Below are 23,971 nucleotides of genomic sequence, written 5' to 3' on the forward strand. Positions count from 1 at the left end.
TCTCTCTCTCTCTCTCTCTCTCTTTCTCTCACATATGATGGTACCTCTATATATTATACGAACAGGACAGTTCCAAACAATCGGGCGTCTGGTGTAGTTGGTTATCACGTGCGCTTAGCATGCGCGAGGTCCCCGGTTCGATTCCGGTGTCGTCCAAATTGTTTTTTTTTTTCTTTTTTCCCCCCATTCGAGGGGATGTCTGTACATGTTGAAAAGAGCGGGACTGATGGTTGATCGGTGCAAAAAAATGCGTCCTAGGAGAAAGCGTAAAAACTGAACTAAAAGTTACAAACAACCATGATCAGAAAAATACTACCAACAAAACTACGGTGACACTTCCAAACATAGAGTTCTTTTTTGTTTCTAGCTAGTCAGAGCTCATTTAAAGTAAAAATTCTCGGAGGGGATACGTCCACGAAGCATTGGAATTTCATTTCCTTTCAGGTAGACATCCTCAAAGAGAACTTCTGGAGTCGCTTTAGGGAATTCGGCTTTGTGGGCAACATCAATTTCCGACTCAACAAAAGCACGAGCTTCTTTGTCAACGGACTTGATTTCTTGTTCGGTAGCGACTTCAAGATCGAGAAGTCGCGCCTTCAAACCATTGATAGGATCGTGATGAGAGCGCATCTGTTTGATCTCGTCACGGGTGCGGTATGTGGTACCGGGGTCGGACATTGAGTGACCACCATAACGATAAGTTTCGTACTCTAAAACAAGTGGCCCTTTTCCTGAGATGCACCAGTTTTTGGCGAACACAGAGCCCATATAACAGCTCAAAACGTCCATACCGTTAATTTTGAGACCAGGAATGTACTGCCCTCGCTTGTAATAGTCAGTTAACGCAGAAGCACGCGAAGCAGCTGTGCCCATACCGTATTTATTATTCTCACAAGCAAACACGACCGGCACATCCCAGAGCTTAGCCATATTATAGGCTTCAAAAACTTGACCCTGATTGGCTGCGCCGTCGCCATACAGTGTAAAGCAAGCAGATTTTTCATTACGGTACTTGTGGGCAAAACCAAGTCCAAGACCTAGAGGAACCTGAGCACCGACGATGCCATTACCACCGAAAAAATTGGGAGTATAAATGTGCATAGATCCACCTTTTCCTTTGGAGCAGCCATTGGCCTTACCCAGAAGTTCTCCAATAATACTAGCAACTGATGCACCTCGCATATATGCAAACCCATGGCAGCGATAGGAGGTGATAACAGTATCCTCTTTATTAATAGCGGATTCGATTCCGACAGCAATGGCTTCCTGGCCAGTAGACAAGTGGCAGAATCCACGGATCTCCTTCGCCTTATAAAGTGCATCGGCAGCCATCTCCATACGACGGATAACAACCATCTCCCTGTACATATCCAAGAGCTGTTGTTTGGTCAATTTAAAATCCAGATCAGGACCGTTGTCCAGATGGTACAGCTCAAAAGCCTCTTCGGGCAGCGCAAGAGTGATTTCCTTGTCACCGTTTTCGATAGCAGTACTAAGGCTACGCTTAAAGCTGCTTTTCAGCTGGTAGGCCTGAGACAAGGTGCGTTTGGCAGCTCGAATCATGTTGATGTTGGGAAGGAAATCTCCGACGTGGCCCAGCAATATTTGATCAACGTAATCGTCAGTCACGTGTAAGAGCGGGGCTACGGGCTAAGCACGGAATAATTAAAGAGTATAAGGTCTTGTCTCAACTAGAACAGTACTACTATAACTAGAATGTAATTTCATAGCCATTTGCGCATATTATCTGTCGCTCCCGTAGCTATTTTAGTTCTTCAACAAACTCAACATCAACATACAGGGTTAGGTTGAACGGTAGTTTTTCCGGCTGGGTTTACCAGTGCAAACCTCGCCCCAATTGACCGGGCTCGATGTATGTTGGCTATGACGCGATTTCAAATGCGTGATTTACTTAGGCCGCTAAAGTCAAGTACTTCACGCCTACGTATACGAATCAGTTAAAAATTTCTGTGCATTTGTAGAACAGTGGCGACCGGTTGTTGTTACTTTCTAAGTGCCTCATAATAGCCGTTCCAGCTACCCCTGGCCATAAGCGACCATCCAATAGAATTTGTTGAATACATTACTAACTAAATAAGATAACCAAATAACAGGCATAATTACATAATTACATGAATATAAAATTTAATAGTATTATTAACATTAACGGTAAAAAGCATGCCAAAAAACAATTGACCAATTAAGATACTTGAAGGTATTACTACACATAATACGAACACCATATATTATAAAAGAACGTTTATAAAGTAGTATCAAAAATATTTTTATTGTTATTTATATCAACTGGTTTCCTTGACCAAAACTAAGAGAAGTCATGTCTAAGTGTCATAAATTTGTTTTCTTAGTATTTCAGGTAAAAGTGGCATGTAATAGAAAAGTAGCAATGGTATTTCAAACTCATAATGAGTGGGCATTTTAGATATATCCTTTACTGGCTCTATGTTAATGCGACGCGCCACAGTAAGAGTAATACACGCGCAAGAACATACGTCATTATACAGAAACACACTGACAGCCTAGGGGTACTAAGACACTATCCACTGATAAATACTCACGCATATTGGAGAAGCTGAAAAATTCGACTACAAAATTTAAATACTTGACTTTGTTATAATGTGTAATATTTATTCTGACATATCATCCATTTCCTCCACTATTAGGGAGCCAGTGGGCCAGATGGAGGGTTCTTCGCTCACAAGATTGTCACTTAGTGGGATCAGTTTCCTTGGCATTGGGCATACTAACTCGAACTCAAATCTCGGTATGAACGCATCAGCATCGGTGTCTTCGGGTGTCGCTCCAAAGCTGAGTACAAACTCATAGATTGTTCTAATAGTGTCGGTAGAACTAAATTTTCGTACAACCCGCTCGCCTGAAGCCAACCGTAATGAGACCCGTGTGGTTTCACCAGTTGGCTCTTTGAGAAACTCTGAAGCCTTTTTGGACTTCCAACGAACTAATTTGGTGGAATAGAGCTGTTTTTCGACTGCAGCTGCTTCGATGTCTCGTCTTCTTTGTGCATTTTCTGCTTCGCGAGCACTATCCTGTTCAAGGCTTCTTTCGTACGCAGCATCCTGTTCGGATCTGATCTCGCGGGAAAGCTCTTGTTGGCGGCGCTCTAATCTTAGTGCCAAGAGTTTAGGGCCATGCTCATCTGTTACCTCATCTAGTTTTCGAGCGATATTTTCAGGCGTGAAATTGTCAAATCCCGCTTTTTTGTAGAGGCTAGTCATAACAACGGTATTGCTTTGTGGGGTTTTGGGACATGGGGCGATCAGGGTTATGAACGGAAACGACGTAGCGTCCAACGCATTTGCAAGTTGGTATCCCTCACTTTCACGAACAGACCCTGCCCAAACTACAATATCGTTTTGGACGACATAGTCCGACAATTTTGGATCAGCAACAGCAGATCCGAAGGACGCCATGTCTTCATGATCAGGACTTGTGATGATAACAAGCAGATAACGAAGCTCAGCCTTACATTGGGATAACGCGTCCAGGTAGCTACCTTCGAAAAACTGAAGTGCACTATCAAATAAGTGATTGAACCAGGCAAGGTGCTCGCGGGCTCTCTCTTTAGGCCCAATGCTAATTTCAGTAGAGGTAGCCAATGAGTATCCAAAAAATTTCGGGAAAAAAGGAAATATCCAGGTGGCCAAACGCAGAAGCCCTCCTATCATTTTGAATCCAAACCGGAAAGGCCTCAACAACAATAAAAGTGTAGAGCCCTCGCCCACAGATTGCACTGAGGGGCCAGCAACATTTTGAGGCGCTTGGTTGGTAGTTAGATCTTGATTCAAGTCTTCGACGAGAGTAACATGGGCCCTCGCGTTGTGGGCGTTTGCTGAGCTTCCCAAGGTCTCACCAAAATATGCGTTTAATGCACTCTCGACATCCCAATTGGCACTTTGAAGTAATGATATTGCTGAAGAAACGTCCTCATGCATATTTGTGATCTCTAAAACCTCGGCCAATAACCGTTCTTGACTCGCGGACAGCATTACAGGGCTCACTGGAAGACTCAGGATGGGCTTCCTTAGTAACAATATCTGAACATTGGCTGGGGAGTATAGGGTTAACAAAAGTTGACGGATCGAATAGTTTAACTTATTTCACAATCGAACAAAACTAATCTCGAGAATGGACTGGGATTTCTTGTAATAAAGGAAAGCATGAGACAAGGCATGACCATTATAGCAAGCGCAGCCATGAGTTTAAAAACTTGATTCAAGTAACTTAACCGAATCGATAAAAAATGTATTTCAGATCAATGTCTTGTTCCTGTTGTCAGAGGAAGGGTTTGCTCAATTTCAGAGCTCGCGTAGCTTTTTTCTGCCATATTACTCTCTAGAGGGCACCTAACCCTCAAAAGTTCACCAGTGATGTGCCGCGCTGAGCTCTTGTAAACAGGCCATGCCTACCTACTCGAGTACCAGGAACAGAAATGAGCTTTCACCAGAGATTAACGCACTTGTAAAGAAAATGATGGTCCCTTCTTTTCAATCCTTGCGTAAAGGAAGAGTAACTGACGAGATTATGGGCGACATTTCCTTCAAAGACCTTGGCAACACGCCGCCAGAGATTGACGATCCGCCCCCACTCGAATATGATATTAAGGATACTTTAACCAGCTCTGGTAGAACAATAGATCGGATTAAGCGTAGGGTATTGGCTACACGGCGTGAAGTTTGCTTCTACCATCCCTTAAAGTACGACGAAAGATACGAAGAATATTTAAAAAAAAGAGCTCTTCTCTCTCAAATTTGTGCGGCACCTGAGTGTCATGTTTTCAATTCTTATCAGTATTCTGGCAAGTTCAAAAGAGAGGGGTTCAAGAAGAATTGTCAAAACTCAGGGAAAAACTGCAGGACCGTCTCCCAAGAAGGCAAAACAGTAGATCAGCCGTTGATCATGTACAATCTACATGAGATTCCACTGGTTTACCAGAAACCTCAACTCGCTCGAGCTAATAGTGAATACCTTCGTATGTTTGCACTTCAAAACTTGATGTGTCTTAACGGTAAGCTAACAGCGATTACTGCCCCGATAGTTCTTGAGCCCAAGAGAAAGTCATTGAAATCTGAGGAATGCTTTGGCATTAGGCCACGCCTGAGTTCAGAGAAAGCACACTTATGGTCCCGGATCACATGCCATGAGTACTAAGTTGTCCATGCACACATTATTTATATATAAAAGATCTCATCAATTAAGCTGTGCTCTATACTTGAAGACGTGTCGTTTTAGCTTTTGACATCAGTGCTTCATTCAACCAGCTTAGAGCGTAAAATAAATTAGACCGAGAATACGCGTCTCCAGACATCGCCACATTGTTATTATTCTTCTGCGGAGGCAAAAGATTAGTACATGATCGCAAACCGAGTAAAAGCTTCGAGAGGAATGTGAACTGTCGCTATGTTGAGGTTCTCATTTTTCTTTCGACAGCTTGAACAGCTTCGCTAACGGCTGAATAGCGTGTATGCGAGCTCGCTGCGTCCGGTATTGGTGCTTCCGCATCAAGAAGACTTTCTAGTTCAATACCATATGGTAGTAGTTCGCCTTTACCAAAGTTTTGGCTGTTTCGCGAAATAGCGATTAAAACGCTACACATCGCCAGCATCAAGTTCTTGAATTCAGTTTCAGTGATCTGGTTTCCACTGAACCTCGCATGCTCAAAACGATCTATGAAACCCTCAACATAGCCAGAATCTTCTTGATCCACAATATGATGAGCAACAATTAGTTCCAAGTAAGAACGGAAATCACAACCCACTGGTCTGGTAAATCTAGAGTCGATACTCTGCACCTTCCACTCGATAAAATGAGGTATAGACTCAATGGTCTCCATGAAATGACCCAAAGATCCTAGTTCAGAACCAGGATTAGAAAGTCCAGGATGATGAATGGTCTTAATATCTACTTGTGATTTGTAGATATCAATACAACGCTTCCGCTCATCTGCCAGTATGCTAAATGATTTCTTCGGGAGACCTAAGTCCTGCACTAGGTAAGCTCGGGGTATCCTGTTGACCGATCTTCGGGTATCTAGCACACGAACAATGTATAGAATTAAGGCCAAAACAAAGATGATAGCGCAGGTCAAGATGATGATGATAGTATTCCAAAACTGACCGCTTACCAGAGACTGTGGAATAATATCTACCATTGTGCATACGATTAGTCCGATAAAAATAACGGACAAAAAGTGAAATGATAGTTTGTATAGAAGCTCACTCACGGACATCGCACAAAGCCGCCTGAACCATTTTCTGGCCTTAGCACGAACACCACGTTTCAGAGGTCTTCTGATAAACCGATAAATCCGCTGGGTGGTATTATTGTTCGCAATCCTAGTTGTGGTTTTACGGAAACCATGTGCTTTTTTGGAGGTAAGACCTTGAATATAGCTTTGGCGATCCAATCGGTGAGGATTATTCTGCTCGCTGACCGCAGTGGCTTCAGTGGCTACCGTAGCTTCACCAGACCTCACAGACTCATTCGAATCATCCACCTGTGTTGCAATATTGGTTGTTGAGGACGTATATTGACTCTCTTTTAGCTCGTGCGTGAGCCTCGACATCGCGACTTAATACAACCCGCGAGAAAAAGTTGCAAGAGACTTGGTCCTGGGTACCGAGTTTTACAAAAACCACCAAGGAGATATAGTTACCAAAACTCGACTGTATAGTGAGTTCCAATATCCTTTGAAAGTTTCAACGTAACGTGGGTAAAATGGTTGCAGTCGGATAAAAAGCAGAGGGGTTCAAGTGAGCTAATCAACGTGCTGACACACACGTTCATAATAACTACCTATCGCACCCCATGGACGTCGATGTTTTGGAGGTCGGTTCTAGGTGCTTAGCCTTTCATGGACCTCTATTGTACGAAGCAAAAGTTTTAAAAGTGTTTGATGCAACCAATAGAAAGGTTATTGCTCGAAGTGCGAGTTCAGAAAGCGGCGGGGTAGAGGTGAGTAAAGCCAACGGGCATCATGTTCCTAAGCATATTTTAGAAGGTGATACGACTGGATATTTTGTTCACTACAAAGGATGGAAGTCCACATGGGATGAGTGGATAGGCCAAGACCGCGTTCTTAGCTGGAATGAGGACAACCTGAAAGTGCAGAAAGAGCTTAAGCAAGCCGCGCTGGCATCGCAGAAAAAGATCAATCCATCTAACTCGGTACAGCCACACACCAGTAAGAGTAACAAACGAAGGAGTGAGGCAGAAAGAGAAGTAACGCCGAAGAAAGATGACAGGGCTTTGAAACGTAGTCGCGGTCCAACACATGAACCGGATATTGAACGTGAAGTAGACTATCAGAAACGCCCAGCGATAGAAATTGCGATACCAACAAGCCTGAAGTCAAAATTGGTCGACGACTGGGAGTTCATCACTAAAGATCACAAACTGGTGCCTTTGCCTAGAACACCATGCGTGAACGACATCTTGGTTAGCTATGCCGAAGAGCATTTAGGGGAATCAACCTTTGAGCCTCAAGCAGAATATTCCGAAGTTTCTGGTGAAAAGCAAGTTCTTAAAGAGTTCCTTTCGGGTCTGAAGCTATACTTCAACAGATCACTGGGGAGCTTACTACTTTACCGATTTGAACGCCAGCAGTATTTCGACTTTCGCCGAAATCATACAACAGTTGAGCCCGCTGCAATCTATGGAGCTGAGCACCTACTCCGTCTCTTTGTTTCTTTCCCTGGATTGTTAGCCTATACAAGTATGGATACCCAAGCAGTTGATGTTTTACGTGCTCTTTTGGAAGGGTTTATGCGTTGGCTTATGAAACACGAGGAATTCTTTGTTACAGAGTATGAAGACACAACCGGAACTTATGAGGCTCGCTCTCGTGGGGTTTAGAAGGTGCCTTGTGCTGGTTGAAGCTCTTTATAGCTAGTGTTATCATGGAGTTAATAATTGGGAAAACTACATTTATGTTGGTGATAAGGGGGGTAAAAAGTCACCATCACTGGTATCAGATTCTGACGGCGCCAGCACCGGGCTGTAAAGTTCGTTGTGTAGGCAGTGATATCCAAAATACCCCTCGCTGTCGATGGAAACTGCACCTCTTGATGCAAGCTTCATCGCAGTGAAGTGTCTGTTTTGTGAAATCATTGGCTGTGATGGTGACAGCAAGTTTCGAGCAAGGGTGTCAAGCTCCAAATCGTTAAATTGACGCATTTGGTACATTTTCCAGTTTTTGGACGGTGCCCAGTCCAGTTCTTGCCGCACAGAATGGTTGGTACCACATAGGCGGTCAGGCTTAACTATATCCCAAACACGAATTGTACCGTCGTTTGAAGCTGAAATGATCTCAGTCGGCTCGTTTCTGGCCCACTCAATTGCTGTGACCCAGTCCGAGTGTCCTGAATAGGAGGACGCAGGTCCACTGGCGCGGATATCCCACACTTTGATTTCTTTGCGGTTGTGAACCGAGGCAACTAGGTTGTCGTTGTGGGGTGACCACTTTACCACGGTCGCCTGCTCATTTGCAGGGTCGGGGGGAGATAAACCACTTCCACCTTTGACACGCAAATCACGGATAGAGACACCCTTACGTCCACCGAAGGCCATGATTCCGTTTCTTGTTGTACATAGGTCCATGGAAGTGATATCACCGCGAAGCTTTTGTTTGATCAAGGGAAGGTCGCTTCGGGAGGGGTCCCAAAGAAACAAATGATCTCCACATTGTGTTATAATACCCGATGAAGGAAATGTAGACCAGCTCGCACTTGTCAAAGCCAGGTTTTTAATCCTCAAAGAAGGAGCACTAGCCGGTAAATGCCTAGAGTGGTTGAAGCGTTTCAGGATTTCCGCCGGCACATCCGACGAATGAGTGTCCGGAAGTAGTGTCATATGTACTAGCCCTCCCTTGTGACCTGAAACAAGCACATTGCCATGTGAGCCAAGATCACTGGCTGGTGAGACCCAACACAAAGAGTGTATCTCTGGAAGGGAGATAGTTTGGTGATGTGTTAGTGTGGGCACTCCTGAGTTTGGTGCCAATTCATAAATGAACAAATTATTGGAGCGCGATCCACTTGAAACAGCACATAGTGACTGTGACTCGTGCACGGCTATTGATGTAAGGTATTGTTGCTTGTCTGGAACACGCCAATATGAGGACGGTGGCTTTTGCCTCGGACCAATACGATTTTTAGTCGCATTGTCGACAAGTAAGTCAAAATCGATATTCAGAAGCGTAGGGGAGTATAGGCTTGTCAAAGAATTCATGGTTTTATGCCTGTTAACGGCTATGGGGCTGAATAGGCTTGGTTGGTTTTGGAAGAAACCGTGGGGTGATTTCGAAAGAGAAAGAGGCGAGAGGGGGAAGTCTGGTTTATATTCTGTGACCCAGCATTAACAGCATATGTCATGATTTTTTAGTGATAGTGCATAAAACTTGCCATTAATGGCTCAACAGCCAGCCTCTCTTTCCCAACTTGTGGGTGGCTGTGATATCATGCGGGCCGTGCAGCAAGCAGCAGCTGTTACTTGAGCCGCTAGTGTGATAAGTATGGGTCTAACGCGGGAAATTATGTAAAATGGTTGTCGCTTGGATTCCTAGATGGCCGTAGAGCATCGCCAGAGATTCAAATGAAGTATCGGTGGATCACGCCCAAGCTAAAGCCACCGTTCCAAGAAAACACGCAGAGATTCTCAATTGAAAATTTCAAACTCTGTACCTTGACTAGAAATAACCGATGCCATAATAAGCGTTTAGCGAAGAGATAAAGGATAACAGTGAACCGGTTGAGATGTATTAACACGGTGTCTCTCTCCTTATCTTGCGGACCTGGTTTTAACTTCGAGTAGCTTATTCATCTCCTATTAGGTTACATATGTCTTTGGGGAACAAAATTTCCACTATGCGAGCTCTAGTGCAGGCTTTTTCAAAGTGGCCAAGTGACGCGAACAAAATCTATCCCTCTTTCAAGCAGGCCCAAATAAAACTCTACGAACGAAGCAACACAGACCTTCCTCTAGAAGCATTAAAGTTACGTGTGGCATCCGTTAATCACTTACAGGAAGACAGATATTACAAAAAATTCAATGTGAGCGACGATATGCTGCATCCAGATGGGAATGGAACATATTATGCTACTATTGTCCGGGAGGCTGCTAGGGGAAGCCGCAAGATAGGGCTTGTTAAGTCTATCAAGGAATCCATGTATGGCTGGTGGAAGTGAGCTGGCAAAACAGAGCATATAAATAAGTATTTTAGCCTAGTGCTTAGCAAAAGACACATGAGCTGATTTCTCACCGAAAATGAGAGGTTTTTTGATGGCAGCAATCGCGTCTTCAACTGTTAGAAACTCAACAAAACCAACCGCGCGAGCAGCCACCAAACGGGCTTCTACAAATCCCGGAAGCTCATTAAATGCACTCGAGAATACCTCCTGAGATATAGATTCGGCTAGATTCTCAACAAACAGAATTTTATTAGGCTTTTCCGTTGCTTTGAGCCGCTTCGATTGAGACGTATGAAGGCTTTCCGACCTACGCTTCGAACGGTGTTTCTCATTTGTATGCCCTTGGGAAGATGGGTGTGCAGCTTTTTCACCTTCAATTGTTACCCTTAAGCTATTCTTGGCAAATTGAACGTCTAGGGGTTTGCCTAGAAACGTTTGGCCGTTTAATGCTTCCCGGGCAGCTTCAGCATGGGCGGCAAGTTCGAATGAAATAAACGCTTGTCCTTTCAGCCGCAAAGTTTTACGTGCTTGTATACCGGAAACCGTACCAAATCTTGCAAAAATAGCTATCAGCTCAGCTCTAAGCTTCTGTACACCCAGTTTTTCATTCAAGTTTCGAATGTAGAGGGTGTCCATGGTTAGTAACTTGCGGACTCGTGATTGTCAAAACAAGTTCAATTGCCCATATCAAGATAAAATTCCACCCAAACTGATAACACCAATGGTTTCTTGCAATTATTCAATTGTTGTCAGCAAAATTTTTTAGCCTATAGTGATAATACTTAATCCAAACTGATTGAAAAGATGCCAGTTTGTAGTAAGGTTATTCGAAGCAGGAATAGTCATCATCCCTAATGACAGCAAACGAACCTAGAGTATGGATGGTGATGTTCCTCATGGGCCTTATCGGTGGTTATGTTTTTGGAAGAACCCACTCGGAGGAAGGTACCGGAGGTAAGAGGGCCGCGGTTGTGATCAGCGGCGATAACCGTGGTGAATTCAAGATGGTGTTGGTGGTTCGACGTGATCTTCCTATGACCAAGGGTAAAGTAGCAGCCCAATGTGCACATGCAGCTCTTGCGTGTTATGAGGAAGCTCAAAAAAGTAACCCAGATTTCTTAAGTACTTGGAAAAAGGCGGGGCAGGCCAAAATAACCTTACAGTGTGACTCTGAGGCGGAGTTGAGGAGGTTAGAAGTTCGCGCAGCTCGTTTGGGCGTCACTGCTTGTGCTATTGTTGATGCTGGTCGAACTCAAATCGACCCAGGTACCACCACCGTGTTAGGAGTAGGCCCAGCCCCAGTAACACTTGTCAACGAAATAACAGGGCACCTTAAGCTATATTGACCCCAGATAGGGTTTCAAGCCTAAATTCGCAAAAGAATATCACCTTGCAAAGAATCTATTGCTACAATTCTGCTGCAAATAATTCTATCACCTTGAAAAAGTTTAGTATCGACCATGACTTCAACGAGGCAACTTTCATCTATGCAGTAAGCCGCAGCAATATTTCCCGGTAGCCCATCCTGTACCATTATGCACCGGAAAAAGCAGCGAGAGTAAACTGGTGGAGATTTCCGGAGCTGCTCCAATTTGTTGTAAGACTCAACGCGTTTAAATATCAAATGCGCAAGGTCCACGCCGGGAAGAATGTTTCTGTTATAGACATCTGCAACTTTGTCATTTCGGTTGATTGATCCGCCTTTCATATACTCCCATATGACCTGTTGGGTTGTGAGCGCAAGACTGCTATCAAAAGGAAATGCAATGGGGACATAGGATGGGATATTTAGCGGAGCATACTCACCAGGTTTGCTGCGAACCTGTTCTCTGTCCACAGTGCCGGGGTCATTCATGGCAGGATAACTCTTCAAAATTCCTTTGTACAGGAACGGAAAATCCAGGCTCCACTTCTGTGCAAACAGAGCCACCCAGTGTCCTGCAAGGACACGGAGGCCGTTGCATCTGTCGTTCCGACCTGCGTAGTCTACATCGAAGTCTGGAAGCTCGTGTGACCTGCAATTTTCTACCAGTGTGTCTATGATGCCTTTAATCCTTCTGATATCGTTGTCTGAAAGTGGTGTACCTGGATTGGCGCGGCTTTTTGTTGCTTCGAAAAATGAATGACTGTCAGGAGACGCTGTTTTGCAGCTTGAAATCGAAAGCTTGAGGTTATTTGGGCTATAAATGTTGGCCCAATCGGAAACATCAGCAGATATACTGATGCAAACACTCTCCTTTCCCTGAACGAATTTAAACCTCTCGCGAATATTGTTCTCCAGGAGTGGACGATGAATTGAGGCAGAAGATAAAGACTTGCCACGGACGGCAATAGTGCTATTGAATGACATCACAGATTTCAAAGGTACAAAAGGAAAGTGGAACGATAAAATTCGTTTGTTCCCGAAACGATACTCATCCACTGAAATCCCAAAATCATCAGATATGAGATATATAGTTTGGGGAAACGGGACTGCAACAGACGCAACCTCGGAATCGTCAATGAAAGTGTAGCGCTCTTGTTCCACCACTCCCAGTAGTTCAGGATCTAGAAAAGGGTTTGAACAAAGTAAACCCGTATCCACAAGATAGTCCTTAACAGCTATAGGCGAAATTACCGTTCCAGAGTTTACTGTGGAAAGTCCAGAAAATAGCTCCTTCACTGTATCGAAGAGCCTCCAATCCTGTGATACAACGTAATGCTTCAAAAGAGAAACCACCGCTCTAGCTGAGCCCGTCAATTTAAGTTCTCTGTGTTTGCTTTTTTCTTTCAGCACGCTAGCCAAGGTGTCCAACTCTCCTGATCTGATTGATTTCATGGCCTTGCTAAGGCAGTCAGACATCCTCGTGCCAACAATCAAAAGTGGGCCCCGCTTGAGTCTGAAAAAGTTCACATTGTAGAATGTTACCAAGAAATATATCGCCAATCGATGAGAAAGTTTTGTATGGGAGTCGACCAAATCCATTGAGCCCAGAATCTTAGCACACAAATGCTCAAAATCAATAGCTCTTACTTGTGTGTCGAGACTCATGCCTGCGTACGCTGCATCCAAATAAGGTTGGAACCGTTTGCATTGATCGAACGAGCTAGTTACAAGCTGGGCCAAGCTTTTGGCAATGATTGCAGGATCTTGTGGAATTTTGGCGGGTAATATTGAATTTCTTTTCAGAATAAAAGTAACCGAAGATGTTTGCACGGTCACCACTTTTCCTTCAATATCCACAACATCGAAGACATTATCTATTGAAGACCAAGTGACGAGTCCAAAATTTGGCTGACCTTCAGAATCAAATTCTATTACATCTCCCGTATCCACCGATTCGATTTTGAATGTGGCTTTTTGACAATCATTGAAAGTCATGAAAGGCATAGCTGCTGACGACGTCGATGAAGACGAAGGCCTAGATTTACGATACATTGCCTCTAGTGTGCTTATAGATGCACCATTTGAAATAGGCCTCGAGAATCCTAGGAGTATAGATCTTAGTGAATTATAACATGGAGCCAACCGTCTTGTCGGAGATAGGCGACATGTAAGCATGGGTACTTGGTGGTTCTCGTTGTACATTTTGACTAGTGTGCGATACGTGTTTCGTGTCTTTAGTGCACAATAGATGATTCAAGGCTGACGCTACGAATCCATTCAACGCATTGTGTAAAAATTGCTAGTACACCATAGACTTTACAATTTGTGGACGATAGTGCTAGCTATGCTAAAAGCTGTTTGAAGATTACATCAATATTTTAGTTCTTCTTGCGGAATTTACGGTCAACAGAGTGGACAGAGACCTCTGCAACCTTAGCCTTGACGTTGAGACCGAGACCCTTGAGAAGGTCCTGAGTATCAGGATCGATCTGCAAGCCGTCCTCAACAATAACGTCCAAAGCAGAAACTTCGGGAACGTACTGGTCACGACGCTCACGCTCTTCCTCCTGGAGAGCGAAAGAGACGCCATTCACGGGACCCTTTGCGATACGGCGCATGAGGTGCGAAGTGTAACCAGCAACCTTGTTGCGAAGACGCTTGGAGGGAACATAAGCGACAGAGTCAATCAAACGCTTGTTAGTCTCAAAATCCTGTGTGAGACGGGGGTAGTATTTCTCAATCAGCTGCTTCGAAGCACGCTTGACAGTCTTAGTACGGACACGACCCATTGTGCGATGTTGGAGGAGGCCCGTGAGTCCGACATCGAGTCGTAATTGGGGCTGAGCGTGAGTGTGAAAAGCCCTGCGCCCTAAACAGCTGGTGCTTACCAGCTTAGTCAACTGATCTCAAACTCAGACCCGTTGTTGTTGCTCTGATATTTGAGCGTAGAGAGTATTCAGTGAAAATTGTACATACTCGTCCCCCCAAACAGAACAATATCGAATTTATTTGCATACGCTACCGTTATACCTTAGGAATTTGGCGCGCTGATTTGTCATGTCGACGACCGCAGGCCGTAAGGACGGAATGCAGGTCACCTGTGACGGCTGTGGCTCCGATATCTCGAACCTAGTGCAGATAAGATGTGCGGAGTGTAACGAATATGAGCTCTGCGTACCATGCTTTTCGAAGGGGACTTGCTCTGGGGCTCATAAACCTTGGCATGACTACTATGTCATAGAGCAAAACGCCTATCCCATATTCGAGCAGGATTGGGGTGCGGACGAAGAGACTATGCTTATCGAAGGGTTGGAGCAATATGGTATTGGTGCCTGGCAGGATATTGCTGAGCACATTGGTAGCCGGACACCAGAGGAAACAGCTGCGCACTACCAGCGTGTCTTTTTGAATTCAGCATCGTATCCGATTCCGGATCTCACCAAGAAATTCAATATACCTCCTGAAGAATTCATCGAAGCCAGGAAAACAAGGATAGAGAAGTACCGCCAACAGCAATCGTTGATGTCACCCATCAAACCAAAGGCGCTCGCATCCGTCCCTACTTGTCATGAAGTTCAAGGATACATGCCCGGACGTCTTGAGTTTGATGTAGAGACGGAAAATGAGGCTGAAATGAGCGTCAAAGATATGGTGTTCGACCCTGAAGACACCGATTTGGATGTCGAGTTGAAATTAGCCGTTCTGGAGATATATAATACCAGGTTGACGCGGCGTGCGGAACGCAAACGAATTATGCTGGCCCATGCCTTGATGGAATACAAACGACTGACGAATCTAGATAAGAAAAGATCGAAAGAAGACCGCGATCTGATGATGAGACTCAGGGCCTTTGTGCGTCTTTTGCCACCAAAAGAGTTCGAGGAATTCACCGAAAGTCTTCTTGCTGAGCAGCAATACCGCCGGCGGATTGCTGAGTTGCAGGAGTATCGGCAAAATGGAATAAAAAGTTTAACTGTGGCCGCAAAATACGAACGAGATAAGGTGCACCGACTACAAATATTAAACCGCCAATCTCTGAACCCTCCTTCCCGGAACACATCCGATGAAATCCCTCCAACAATCAAGATCCGAAAGAGTGGAAGCAACCCGCTAGACGTATCAAATGCTCCTGAAATCGAGTTGTTAACGCCACAGGAAAAGGGTCTTTGTGCTCAACTACGTATTTTGCCAAGGTCGTTCCTTGCAATTAAAGAGGTGATTTTTCAAGAGCTCGTCAAATCTGCGGGAGTCATGAAGAAGAAAACATTGAAGGAGGTACTTCAAAATGTGGATGATAACAAAGTTAACCGAATTTTTGATTATTTCCAGTCGCAAAATTGGATTGCTTAGCCACCTTGAGTAGCTAGTTATGATATATTAAGTTTATTTAAAAAGAACTCTACGAAAATTTCACATTTGACGTATAAAAAGCTCGACTGCTTGCTTGAGACTTTGGTCCAATTCAGCAGATGCAGAGCCTAGCAAGAAACGATCAGTTAGATACTCGCGCAACAGTTCCTTTACTTCGCGTGGGTGACTCGACATCTTCGAATACAGATTAAAAAGCAATCTCAGCTGTTGTGGTAGCTCCACAGAGACATTGCTGCAGTACCGGACCGGTAAAGACAGCCTCCAGAGATGGACCCGACTATCCCCAGGTCGATTGGCCTCGGCCCATTGGATAATATGATTGCTCAAATGAATTCGGTCGAAAACTGTAAAATTTTCGAGGATTTCTAAAGACTGCTTGCAGAACTCGATCTGATCATCGGCTTCAACTTGATTTATTGCAGCATCGAACACTGCTAGCGCGACCTCTCCACGTAGAACAGGATTTGAACTCATGTCGCCCAAGATGTCAATGTTAATGTCAGGTAAATTATTGAGCTCTTTTTCCGCTGCAGCGACATCAAAAGCCGAAAAGTCGAGCTGTGACGGTTTCTTCAGTTCGCCGTTTTCAATACTGTGAGCGCTTTTGATCCCTAAGAGTTTCCGCCGAGCCAAGATTTTTGCAGCGTATATCAGCTCTAGTCGCATGTATTCTAGCCAAAGATAAGAGCTATCTGCATTGAATCTTAGGCCGCGTTGTAAAACCGCGCGAGCCTCCTGAATCGACGCATTGTTCTCAGCTTGATACTTAGCAACAAAAACCCAAACTTCAGGGTTTGTGGGGTGAAACTTGAGCATAGATGACATCGATTTGTTGACAACGTTAGGGGAATTTTGCTCTTTGGCATATTCAATGAGACGAATCCACAGACTCAAGTTACGAGGAAATTTCTTGGTGGCTCTATCAAGAATGAAACTAATTCGCCGAGAACCAGCCCAGTCCGAAACACCAGACCCAGTGATTGAGCCCCCTTTCCTCAATCTTTTCAATCTGAGTGCTCTTAATTTTTCGACATTGATTTCGTGGTTGGCATAGGACAGGAAGTCTGTAGATTTGGCTGTCCTAGACGTTATGCGGTGTTCATAATCAGTACGCCTCCTCATTATAATTTTAAGCTCATTTTCTTCGAATATACCCCTCTTTTTAAGATCCTGGAGCTCTGCCACGGACTGCTCCAGGTAGTATCTAACCTTTTCACTCATGGATCAAGAAAAAAAAAATTATGTAACTGCAGGGCTTTCCTCCCATAGTACGATATCTTTCGCAATACTGAACGTATAAATTTAACAGCCTAGTTCCAGCGTGATCCGTCATACTACTTATATTGAATATAACAATCGGTGTAATAAATGGCAACTACTGTCAGTTTTTTCTGAAGTCTCGTTCTACTCCAAAACCTGTGCTTCCGGCAGAGTCCTGATTCTAGAAGTCACAAAACTCGTTCTGCGATCTTTTGTAACTAGCTATTCACCCCTGTCTGTAAAATAAGCCTCCTACTTGCTGGTTAAGTGCTTCGATAAGATCCTCGTTTTCCATATCCAAAGACTGCGGTGTATCATCTTCGTTGATGCGTTCTCCTTCATAAAGGAAACGTAGAGATTTCATGTCTTTGCCGGTTCTCTTACAGAAACCCTCAAAAACTCTGCGTAACGGTGTGTCTCGTTTTACACGGAAGTAAACTTCGGTGTTGCTATCACTAACGCGCACTTGTAGAAGGTCTTTGTTAGCAGTCTCTGGTGTAGAGTTACCGACAGTTTGTGCGTTCATTTCATCAACAGGCACCTTCTGATCCTCGGACATGGTGGCAAGTAAAGGTTGATGTTACGTTGGTTTCTGTCGTTGGTTACGTTAGCTAATCAAGCATCCAAGTCTCCAGAGTTCTATGCTAAGGGTCTAGTCACTACTTCAATAAGAACAAGTAGTTCTTAATCGCTTAACATAAATTTTTAGACACCTATGTATGACGCACTGGAGGCAAGAAAAACAACAAAATTCAATCAGGTTAGTTGCACAGGATAGTTACGAAGAAGATTTTTGAAAAACCACACTCGACAACTTTTGATCACAAGATGGCTTTCAACTGGACTTCCAGTATTCAACGGCATGTTTATAAAAGAATCTGCACGTATCATAACTGAATTGGCACACTGTAATAATATTTGCTAATACATGCGGTGGTAGGTCTAGAATAGCCTTTCCCGTCTACGTTTCCTACAGTCAACAACATGTCCGAAAGCAACACCCGCTTTTTAAACGGTGGGAAACATTCTACCTGTGCGGGCTGCGTGAAAGCACCAGATTACACAACATCATCGTCACATCATGGGACCATCCTGACTGTCAGGTGAGCGCGTCAGGTGACAGTCTCGTAGTGGAAGAGAGTCTTGCACGTGCAGGCTAAATTGTCATTCTGTTGTGAGTAGCGCCCGGAAAAAAGGAAAAAGTAAGAAACTAAGAACTTATTGATGAACCAATCCACAACTCCGTCAATAGTTGTTTGGCTCGAGGGATATTCGATACCGCTTGAGCAACCCGTAGGTTTCGTCTGCCTTTGGGCTTTTCCGCACCCTTACCACCAGCAGGCAGAAATCTTGCGTGAGTTAACACCCCGAATAGAAGCTAACTGAAACCTCTTCAGTCATTATAAACAAGAGTAAAATGAGTAATTAAACTGTAACTATCTTCAGTACTTAAAAATCTCGCAATTGTACCCTGAAGAGTGCCTGGAAGGGGATCAGTTCTCAATACAAGAATTTGTGGAGAGGGGTATTGCGGCACTTTGCTTTGTTCCAACCCTAAATTTAAATTATCATGTGGGGTGCATGCATACATGACGTGAGTATATATCAACTCTGCTTTCTGTTCAAATGCCTCGTTAGGCCAGTCGACAGCTAAAACATCTTTCAACTGACAGTGAAATTTTTTTTTTCTCTAGCTCATCCAGGTAATATATTGAGCCTCAGATCTACTTAAATTGGCTTTACATCGTTGATTGCTGTAACCGACGAGCTAGACCAACAACTTTTCCAAGCTAAACTGGTTAAAATGGCTTACCGCGGGAGTGCATTTGTACAACAAGAAATCGCACCATTTGACTGGAACTACAGATTTAATGGATGTGCTCAATCTCCATCTAATGAGGTGACTGAACAAGAGTACGCCAACCCTTCTGGTCAGCATTCAAATGCGTTGTATGCTGCTGGGCACACGCAGCCTTCAAATAACACTCCACAGAGCCCACTTAAAAAGCGGGCTGCTTGGGGTAGCGAAGTTGGCGACCTTCAGCCTTGCTGGAATATATGGGGATCTCCCCCACGACTGCCAGACCCCACCACTTCTAAAGCGAGCAGTCACGTGGCCTCCCTTAGCCCCGCATCTGTTGAAATGTCGACCAACCGCAGGGATGCTAGAGCTCCCTCGCCACCTTTGAACGCATCTATACATGCAGCTGCCTTAAGCACACCGAGCTCTTCTCTGTTATCGCCTTCTTGTTTTTGGTTTGAGTCAGGTAATTGCAAAGTTGCTCACTTGGGAGGTTCGTCTGCTCAATCTGGTACCGTGACCGCAAGCGATCCCCGCCCTGTGATGGTCTCTCCCCCACTGTCTCCACAAACAAGCTGGGATCAAGGCGAATCGTTGAGTCCCAATGGTCCAACATCGATAAATCAAGTCCAAACTGCCAATGCACATGAAGCTCTCAAAGAGCCGGGTCTTGAAGGCTATCTTGACGATCCCGATCAACATGGATCCCTGTACGATCCAGTCCCAGCTATACATGATCTCGAAGGTGTGATTGCGCCAATATCCACTGCATTGTACCTTGTGAAGTTCAAGAATGGCCGCACAGATGTTTACACAGTTTCGGAAAAAACAGTGTTTCCCATAACTGTCGGTAGCCTCGTTTTGGTTGACGCTGACCGTGGCAGGGATATAGGCAAGGTTTTTGCTGCAAATATCCCAATAGAACAAGCCGCCTATATCAAATGGAAGCAATTCTACGAACGGCAACAGGTTTTATCACAGTGTGCTACGAAGGATGCTGGTGCTGCGCTTTCAGCGTGTAGCCCGAAGCAAATTTTACGTGCTGCTCAGCCTAATGAGGCACGGCAGCTCTCTGCAAAACGTGCCGAAGAACAGAGGGCCGTTCGCCAGTGCAACCAAAAGGTTCGTGATAGAGAGCTGGATATGGTTATTGTTGATGCAGAGTACCAGTGGGATCATCGAAAACTCACCTTTTTTTATAAAGCTCACAAGCGAGTGGATTTTCGTGATCTCGTGAGAGAATTATTTCGTATGTACAAGACACGGATCTGGATGTGTGCTGTCCACACGAATTAGCCTTTCATGAATAGACTCTTGTTTGGATGTTTTTCGCTTCTCAAACGGAGGCACTTTAGACTTCTCTTTATTTAATTGTGCGTAGAAAATAGACCTAGTAAACAAAATCGTTCACAACAAAAAATATCTGTAACACCCCTAAACAAAATATCGAAACGTTGCCTGGTCGACTGGGTCTTGAGAGATTCGTGCGCAAATCAATGGAGATCTGATTTCGAGGGTCCACGGATTAGTCTACTAAGTGGCGAGGTAAACGGTTGCAAACAATTAATAAACACCAATCTAACTTTGAGAGTTACGTACTAGCTTCCATTTGAAAATCTGACACTACTTAAGTTGATATTTGCTTGAATAATACCGAAACGGTGTCTGCATCTAAGGTGCTTGGTAAGACGCGTCGAAGAGTCGCCGCGAAGCTCCTTGGATTCTAAATGTGTCAGCATTCCTTCATTTTTGGGAGTAGGCTATGTCAATCGAGTCTCGTAAACTAGCGTAGCATTCCCTCCTTCCCACACCCAGAAGTTTGGATTCTTTCAATTTTCGTACAACGAGCTACAATAACCGCGTTGAGTGTTAAAATTCAATCGTTAGAGGAGATAATTTTTTTTATTCTTCTCCGCAAGGCTTTCGTGACGACCGTTTGAATTTATATCCGTACGTTGTAATAACATCTTGGACCCTCGCACATTTCGAGACTCTAACATTCTGATTCTCAGCAGATCGAGAAAGAAAAATCTAGGAACAATTAATTGATTATGGATGCTATCGCGGCCGCCCAAGCCGCTACAGCTGGATGGGTTCGTGAACAACAGACACGACAAGGGACGCACAAAAACAGGCTGTCCCAAGTTTCAACCACGTCTTCTAACGCGTCGAAGCGTTCAAGGCAGCACATAGGCCCCTGGCAGCTGGGTAGAACTCTAGGGCGCGGCTCCTCTGGTCGAGTACGATTAGCCAAGCATGGTGAGACTGGTCAACTGGCTGCGGTCAAAATTGTCCCCAAATCAGCAGTTGGTTCATTGACACAAAGCAGCAGTGTTCCGTACGGTATCGAGAGAGAGGTAATTATAATGAAGCTAATCGAGCATCCTAATATAATGGGCCTTTACGATGTTTGGGAGAACAAAGGTGAGCTTTACCTTATTTTGGAGTATATCGAAGGAGGAGAGCTCTTTGACTATCTTATTTCCCGCGGAAGACTGCCTGAACGTGAGGCGGTACACTATTTCCGCCAAATATGCTACGGGGTTGACTACTGTCATCAGTTTAATATCTGTCACCGCGATCTCAAACCTGAAAACTTACTCCTTGACAAACATCGCAACATAAAGATTGCAGATTTTGGCATGGCAGCTCTTGAAACCCAGGGCCGAATGCTGGAAACAAGCTGCGGATCTCCTCATTATGCTTCACCAGAAATTGTCGCAGGCAAAAATTATCATGGTGCCCCTTCAGATATCTGGTCTTGTGGCATCATCCTTTTTGCACTACTTACAGGTCATTTGCCGTTTGATGATGACTCGATCCGCAAACTTCTTCTGAAAGTCCAGAGTGGTGTTTACTCAATGCCGCGAAACCTGTCTACTGAGGCAAAAGATTTGATCTCACGTATGCTGTTGGTTGATCCTAATAGGCGTATAACTATGAGGGAGATATTGGCACACCCTCTTTTGGCTAAATACCCATACCGTCGGGTCCCAACAGAAAACAAAGAGATTCGTGGCCTTTTTGATGCCCATCACCCTGTCAGCTCTGTGACTGAAATTGATCGTGAGATTCTCCGCAACTTACAGACTTTATGGCATCGTGATGACTCGCAGAAGATTATTGAAAGACTCATGTCGCCAGATCCAAATCCTGAAAAGACATTCTACTGTTTACTTTTGAAATATCGTCAGAACCATTCAAAATTATCCGCTCGCACAAAGACACCTCCCAAGAGTGTTGAGGCCTCAGGAGTGTCCACACCTCACAAAAAAGTGCGACACCGTCGCACGACCTCGACTGCATCACATCGCTCGGCATTATCATCCAGATCTTTGAGGTCGACCCGCTCCATTAGGAGCAATGGTGTAACTCGTGGAAGGGCCAATGCGGCTTTGAGCCACTCCCGTACTGGTTCGAAATACTCCATTTCGAGTATGGCGAGTCGTAGAGCACAATTCAGCACAAGGATGGCAGCGGTGCCCACAACTCGAAACACGGACGCAACACATTTTGAAAGGCCCACCCAAGCCTACTACAAACTTGACGAGCCATTCATAGATCAGAAAAATCTGGATGATGTCGATTCAGGCTTTGTGGCTCCACCAGAATCTTCTGCTAGAGCCACAGAACGTACATCTCGCACATCGTCTCATTTTGCAGATATGCTTGACCAGGCTTTTAATTTCGACGAGCCACGGGCTGTATCAGCCACTTTGGATCCGGTGGTGTCTACTAACGAAATACCGGAGAGGAGAACTGCGTCGGAGCCGACCACAGCGACGTCACCGCATACTCTAGACCCCAGACAAAGCCTTGCCTTTGATTTTGAGGATCACTCTACACAGCCAGCTACAATGGAAACGCTTCCGCACCAGTATTTATTACCAATGATTTTTGAAGAAGATCGTTTCGCCGACGCCATAGAGGAAGAGGTTGAGCTCAAGGTTCATAAGAGGCGGCGTCCCAAACCTATATCGTTCAACGACGACAACTCTCGACTTCAAATCTCGAACCTTATATCAGGAGAGAGTTTCTGCAGCTATCAGCCAAGTGCGGCAGCAGCCTCAGTGCCACCCCCTGTTCGTCAGGCTCCTCAACCTCCGAAGCGGTCTGACCTGCATGCACTCCCTGCTGTGAAGGAAGCAACCCATAGTGACATTGTGAACCGTAAACCGGTACCAAGCGCATTGGAAATTTCATCCCTCAAATCTGTTGTAAGCTTGAACACACCAAGTCCGCCAATTAACCCAGCAGGCACCACAACCAGTCCAAAGGTCGGAGGTGGCTCATTCTCACCAAGGCCCGCTCTTGCGGATAGATCGAATCAGATGAATGACGCCAGTAAACCCAAAGAGTCTTTTCTTCGTCGTATAACACCAAGAAGGCTTCGGACTCAGCCAGCTGATTCCAGCGAAAAAAAGCGTGAGGAGCCGAGCCAAAACTGGCTCCTGAAGATGCTCAACCTTAGTTCCTCGGAACCGGCACCACCAGGTAGGGTATTAATGTCCACTTTAGAACTGACTGAGTTTCAGTCAGTTATATTGGAGGTTATGGAAGAATGGCGCAAATTTGGTCTCAGGATTCAACATGTCGATGCTCAAAAGCACATGATTTCCGCAGCCATCACCAGGCGCAATGTATTGCGTATTCGACAAGTAAGATTCACGATTCAGATGAAAGAAGCACCTCACGGTCGTTCAATAGCAGAGATCGCCCGCGAGAGAGGCTCACGCAGGTCTTTCCTTAGGTTCCTTTCGGAGTTAGACCGTGTCCTACAAGATATGGGTGTAATCGAAGGGCGAGTTCATTAGCTCTGCAATGCTGAGACTGCTTGCCTTCTTTCCGACGCCATGCCGCGATAGCTTTGCTTTTTTCTGTCAATGATGTATCGTGACTGTACAATAGTTTTTCTTGCTGTAATTAATATATATATATATATAGCGAATA

At 44.7% G+C, this 23,971-nt stretch overlaps 15 protein-coding genes across 15 annotated transcripts; 6 read left to right on the forward strand and 9 right to left on the reverse strand.

Moving 5' to 3' along the window:
• Nucleotides 1–378: 378 nt before the first annotated feature.
• On the reverse strand, nt 379–1,563 carry B9G98_02300 (Pyruvate dehydrogenase E1 component subunit alpha, mitochondrial; the record flags this gene model as incomplete). The annotated part of the gene is made up of 1 exon (XM_024808857.1): nt 379–1,563. The coding sequence occupies one exon, from the start codon at nt 1,561–1,563 to the stop codon at nt 379–381; it is 1,185 nt and encodes a 394-aa protein (XP_024664625.1).
• Nucleotides 1,564–2,645: 1,082 nt separating this feature from the next.
• Nucleotides 2,646–4,025, reverse strand: B9G98_02301 (Plant UBX domain-containing protein 10; the record flags this gene model as incomplete). The annotated part of the gene is made up of 1 exon (XM_024808858.1): nt 2,646–4,025. One exon carries the CDS (start codon nt 4,023–4,025, stop codon nt 2,646–2,648), a length of 1,380 nt encoding a protein of 459 aa, XP_024664626.1.
• A 412-nt stretch (nt 4,026–4,437) lies between these two features.
• Nucleotides 4,438–5,187, forward strand: B9G98_02302 (hypothetical protein; the record flags this gene model as incomplete). Its single annotated transcript, XM_024808859.1, has 1 exon — nt 4,438–5,187. The coding sequence occupies one exon, from the start codon at nt 4,438–4,440 to the stop codon at nt 5,185–5,187; it is 750 nt and encodes a 249-aa protein (XP_024664627.1).
• Nucleotides 5,188–5,434: 247 nt separating this feature from the next.
• On the reverse strand, nt 5,435–6,601 carry B9G98_02303 (Defect at low temperature protein 1; the record flags this gene model as incomplete). The annotated part of the gene is made up of 1 exon (XM_024808860.1): nt 5,435–6,601. The coding sequence occupies one exon, from the start codon at nt 6,599–6,601 to the stop codon at nt 5,435–5,437; it is 1,167 nt and encodes a 388-aa protein (XP_024664628.1).
• Nucleotides 6,602–6,843: 242 nt separating this feature from the next.
• Nucleotides 6,844–7,890, forward strand: B9G98_02304 (Chromatin modification-related protein EAF3; the record flags this gene model as incomplete). The annotated part of the gene is made up of 1 exon (XM_024808861.1): nt 6,844–7,890. The coding sequence occupies one exon, from the start codon at nt 6,844–6,846 to the stop codon at nt 7,888–7,890; it is 1,047 nt and encodes a 348-aa protein (XP_024664629.1).
• A 72-nt stretch (nt 7,891–7,962) lies between these two features.
• Nucleotides 7,963–9,264, reverse strand: B9G98_02305 (Protein DSE1; the record flags this gene model as incomplete). Its single annotated transcript, XM_024808862.1, has 1 exon — nt 7,963–9,264. The coding sequence occupies one exon, from the start codon at nt 9,262–9,264 to the stop codon at nt 7,963–7,965; it is 1,302 nt and encodes a 433-aa protein (XP_024664630.1).
• A 992-nt stretch (nt 9,265–10,256) lies between these two features.
• Nucleotides 10,257–10,859, reverse strand: B9G98_02306 (U2 small nuclear ribonucleoprotein B''; the record flags this gene model as incomplete). Its single annotated transcript, XM_024808863.1, has 1 exon — nt 10,257–10,859. The coding sequence occupies one exon, from the start codon at nt 10,857–10,859 to the stop codon at nt 10,257–10,259; it is 603 nt and encodes a 200-aa protein (XP_024664631.1).
• Nucleotides 10,860–11,077: 218 nt separating this feature from the next.
• B9G98_02307 (Peptidyl-tRNA hydrolase 2, mitochondrial) lies at nt 11,078–11,569 on the forward strand (the record flags this gene model as incomplete). Its single annotated transcript, XM_024808864.1, has 1 exon — nt 11,078–11,569. The coding sequence occupies one exon, from the start codon at nt 11,078–11,080 to the stop codon at nt 11,567–11,569; it is 492 nt and encodes a 163-aa protein (XP_024664632.1).
• A 20-nt stretch (nt 11,570–11,589) lies between these two features.
• On the reverse strand, nt 11,590–13,791 carry B9G98_02308 (hypothetical protein; the record flags this gene model as incomplete). Its single annotated transcript, XM_024808865.1, has 1 exon — nt 11,590–13,791. The coding sequence occupies one exon, from the start codon at nt 13,789–13,791 to the stop codon at nt 11,590–11,592; it is 2,202 nt and encodes a 733-aa protein (XP_024664633.1).
• Nucleotides 13,792–13,967: 176 nt separating this feature from the next.
• B9G98_02309 (40S ribosomal protein S17-B) lies at nt 13,968–14,378 on the reverse strand (the record flags this gene model as incomplete). The annotated part of the gene is made up of 1 exon (XM_024808866.1): nt 13,968–14,378. One exon carries the CDS (start codon nt 14,376–14,378, stop codon nt 13,968–13,970), a length of 411 nt encoding a protein of 136 aa, XP_024664634.1.
• A 268-nt stretch (nt 14,379–14,646) lies between these two features.
• On the forward strand, nt 14,647–15,939 carry B9G98_02310 (Transcriptional adapter 2; the record flags this gene model as incomplete). Its single annotated transcript, XM_024808867.1, has 1 exon — nt 14,647–15,939. The coding sequence occupies one exon, from the start codon at nt 14,647–14,649 to the stop codon at nt 15,937–15,939; it is 1,293 nt and encodes a 430-aa protein (XP_024664635.1).
• A 60-nt stretch (nt 15,940–15,999) lies between these two features.
• B9G98_02311 (U3 small nucleolar RNA-associated protein 6) lies at nt 16,000–17,181 on the reverse strand (the record flags this gene model as incomplete). Its single annotated transcript, XM_024808868.1, has 1 exon — nt 16,000–17,181. One exon carries the CDS (start codon nt 17,179–17,181, stop codon nt 16,000–16,002), a length of 1,182 nt encoding a protein of 393 aa, XP_024664636.1.
• Nucleotides 17,182–17,446: 265 nt separating this feature from the next.
• B9G98_02312 (Ubiquitin-like protein SMT3) lies at nt 17,447–17,779 on the reverse strand (the record flags this gene model as incomplete). The annotated part of the gene is made up of 1 exon (XM_024808869.1): nt 17,447–17,779. One exon carries the CDS (start codon nt 17,777–17,779, stop codon nt 17,447–17,449), a length of 333 nt encoding a protein of 110 aa, XP_024664637.1.
• A 1,245-nt stretch (nt 17,780–19,024) lies between these two features.
• On the forward strand, nt 19,025–20,317 carry B9G98_02313 (Uncharacterized protein PB7E8.02; the record flags this gene model as incomplete). Its single annotated transcript, XM_024808870.1, has 1 exon — nt 19,025–20,317. The coding sequence occupies one exon, from the start codon at nt 19,025–19,027 to the stop codon at nt 20,315–20,317; it is 1,293 nt and encodes a 430-aa protein (XP_024664638.1).
• Nucleotides 20,318–21,072: 755 nt separating this feature from the next.
• On the forward strand, nt 21,073–23,835 carry B9G98_02314 (Serine/threonine-protein kinase HSL1; the record flags this gene model as incomplete). Its single annotated transcript, XM_024808871.1, has 1 exon — nt 21,073–23,835. The coding sequence occupies one exon, from the start codon at nt 21,073–21,075 to the stop codon at nt 23,833–23,835; it is 2,763 nt and encodes a 920-aa protein (XP_024664639.1).
• Between the last annotated feature and the right edge of the window lie 136 nt (nt 23,836–23,971).

Source organism: Wickerhamiella sorbophila, assembly GCF_002251995.1.
Source record: "Wickerhamiella sorbophila strain DS02 chromosome Unknown contig3, whole genome shotgun sequence".
Taxonomy (NCBI): Eukaryota; Fungi; Ascomycota; class Dipodascomycetes; order Dipodascales; family Trichomonascaceae; genus Wickerhamiella; species Wickerhamiella sorbophila.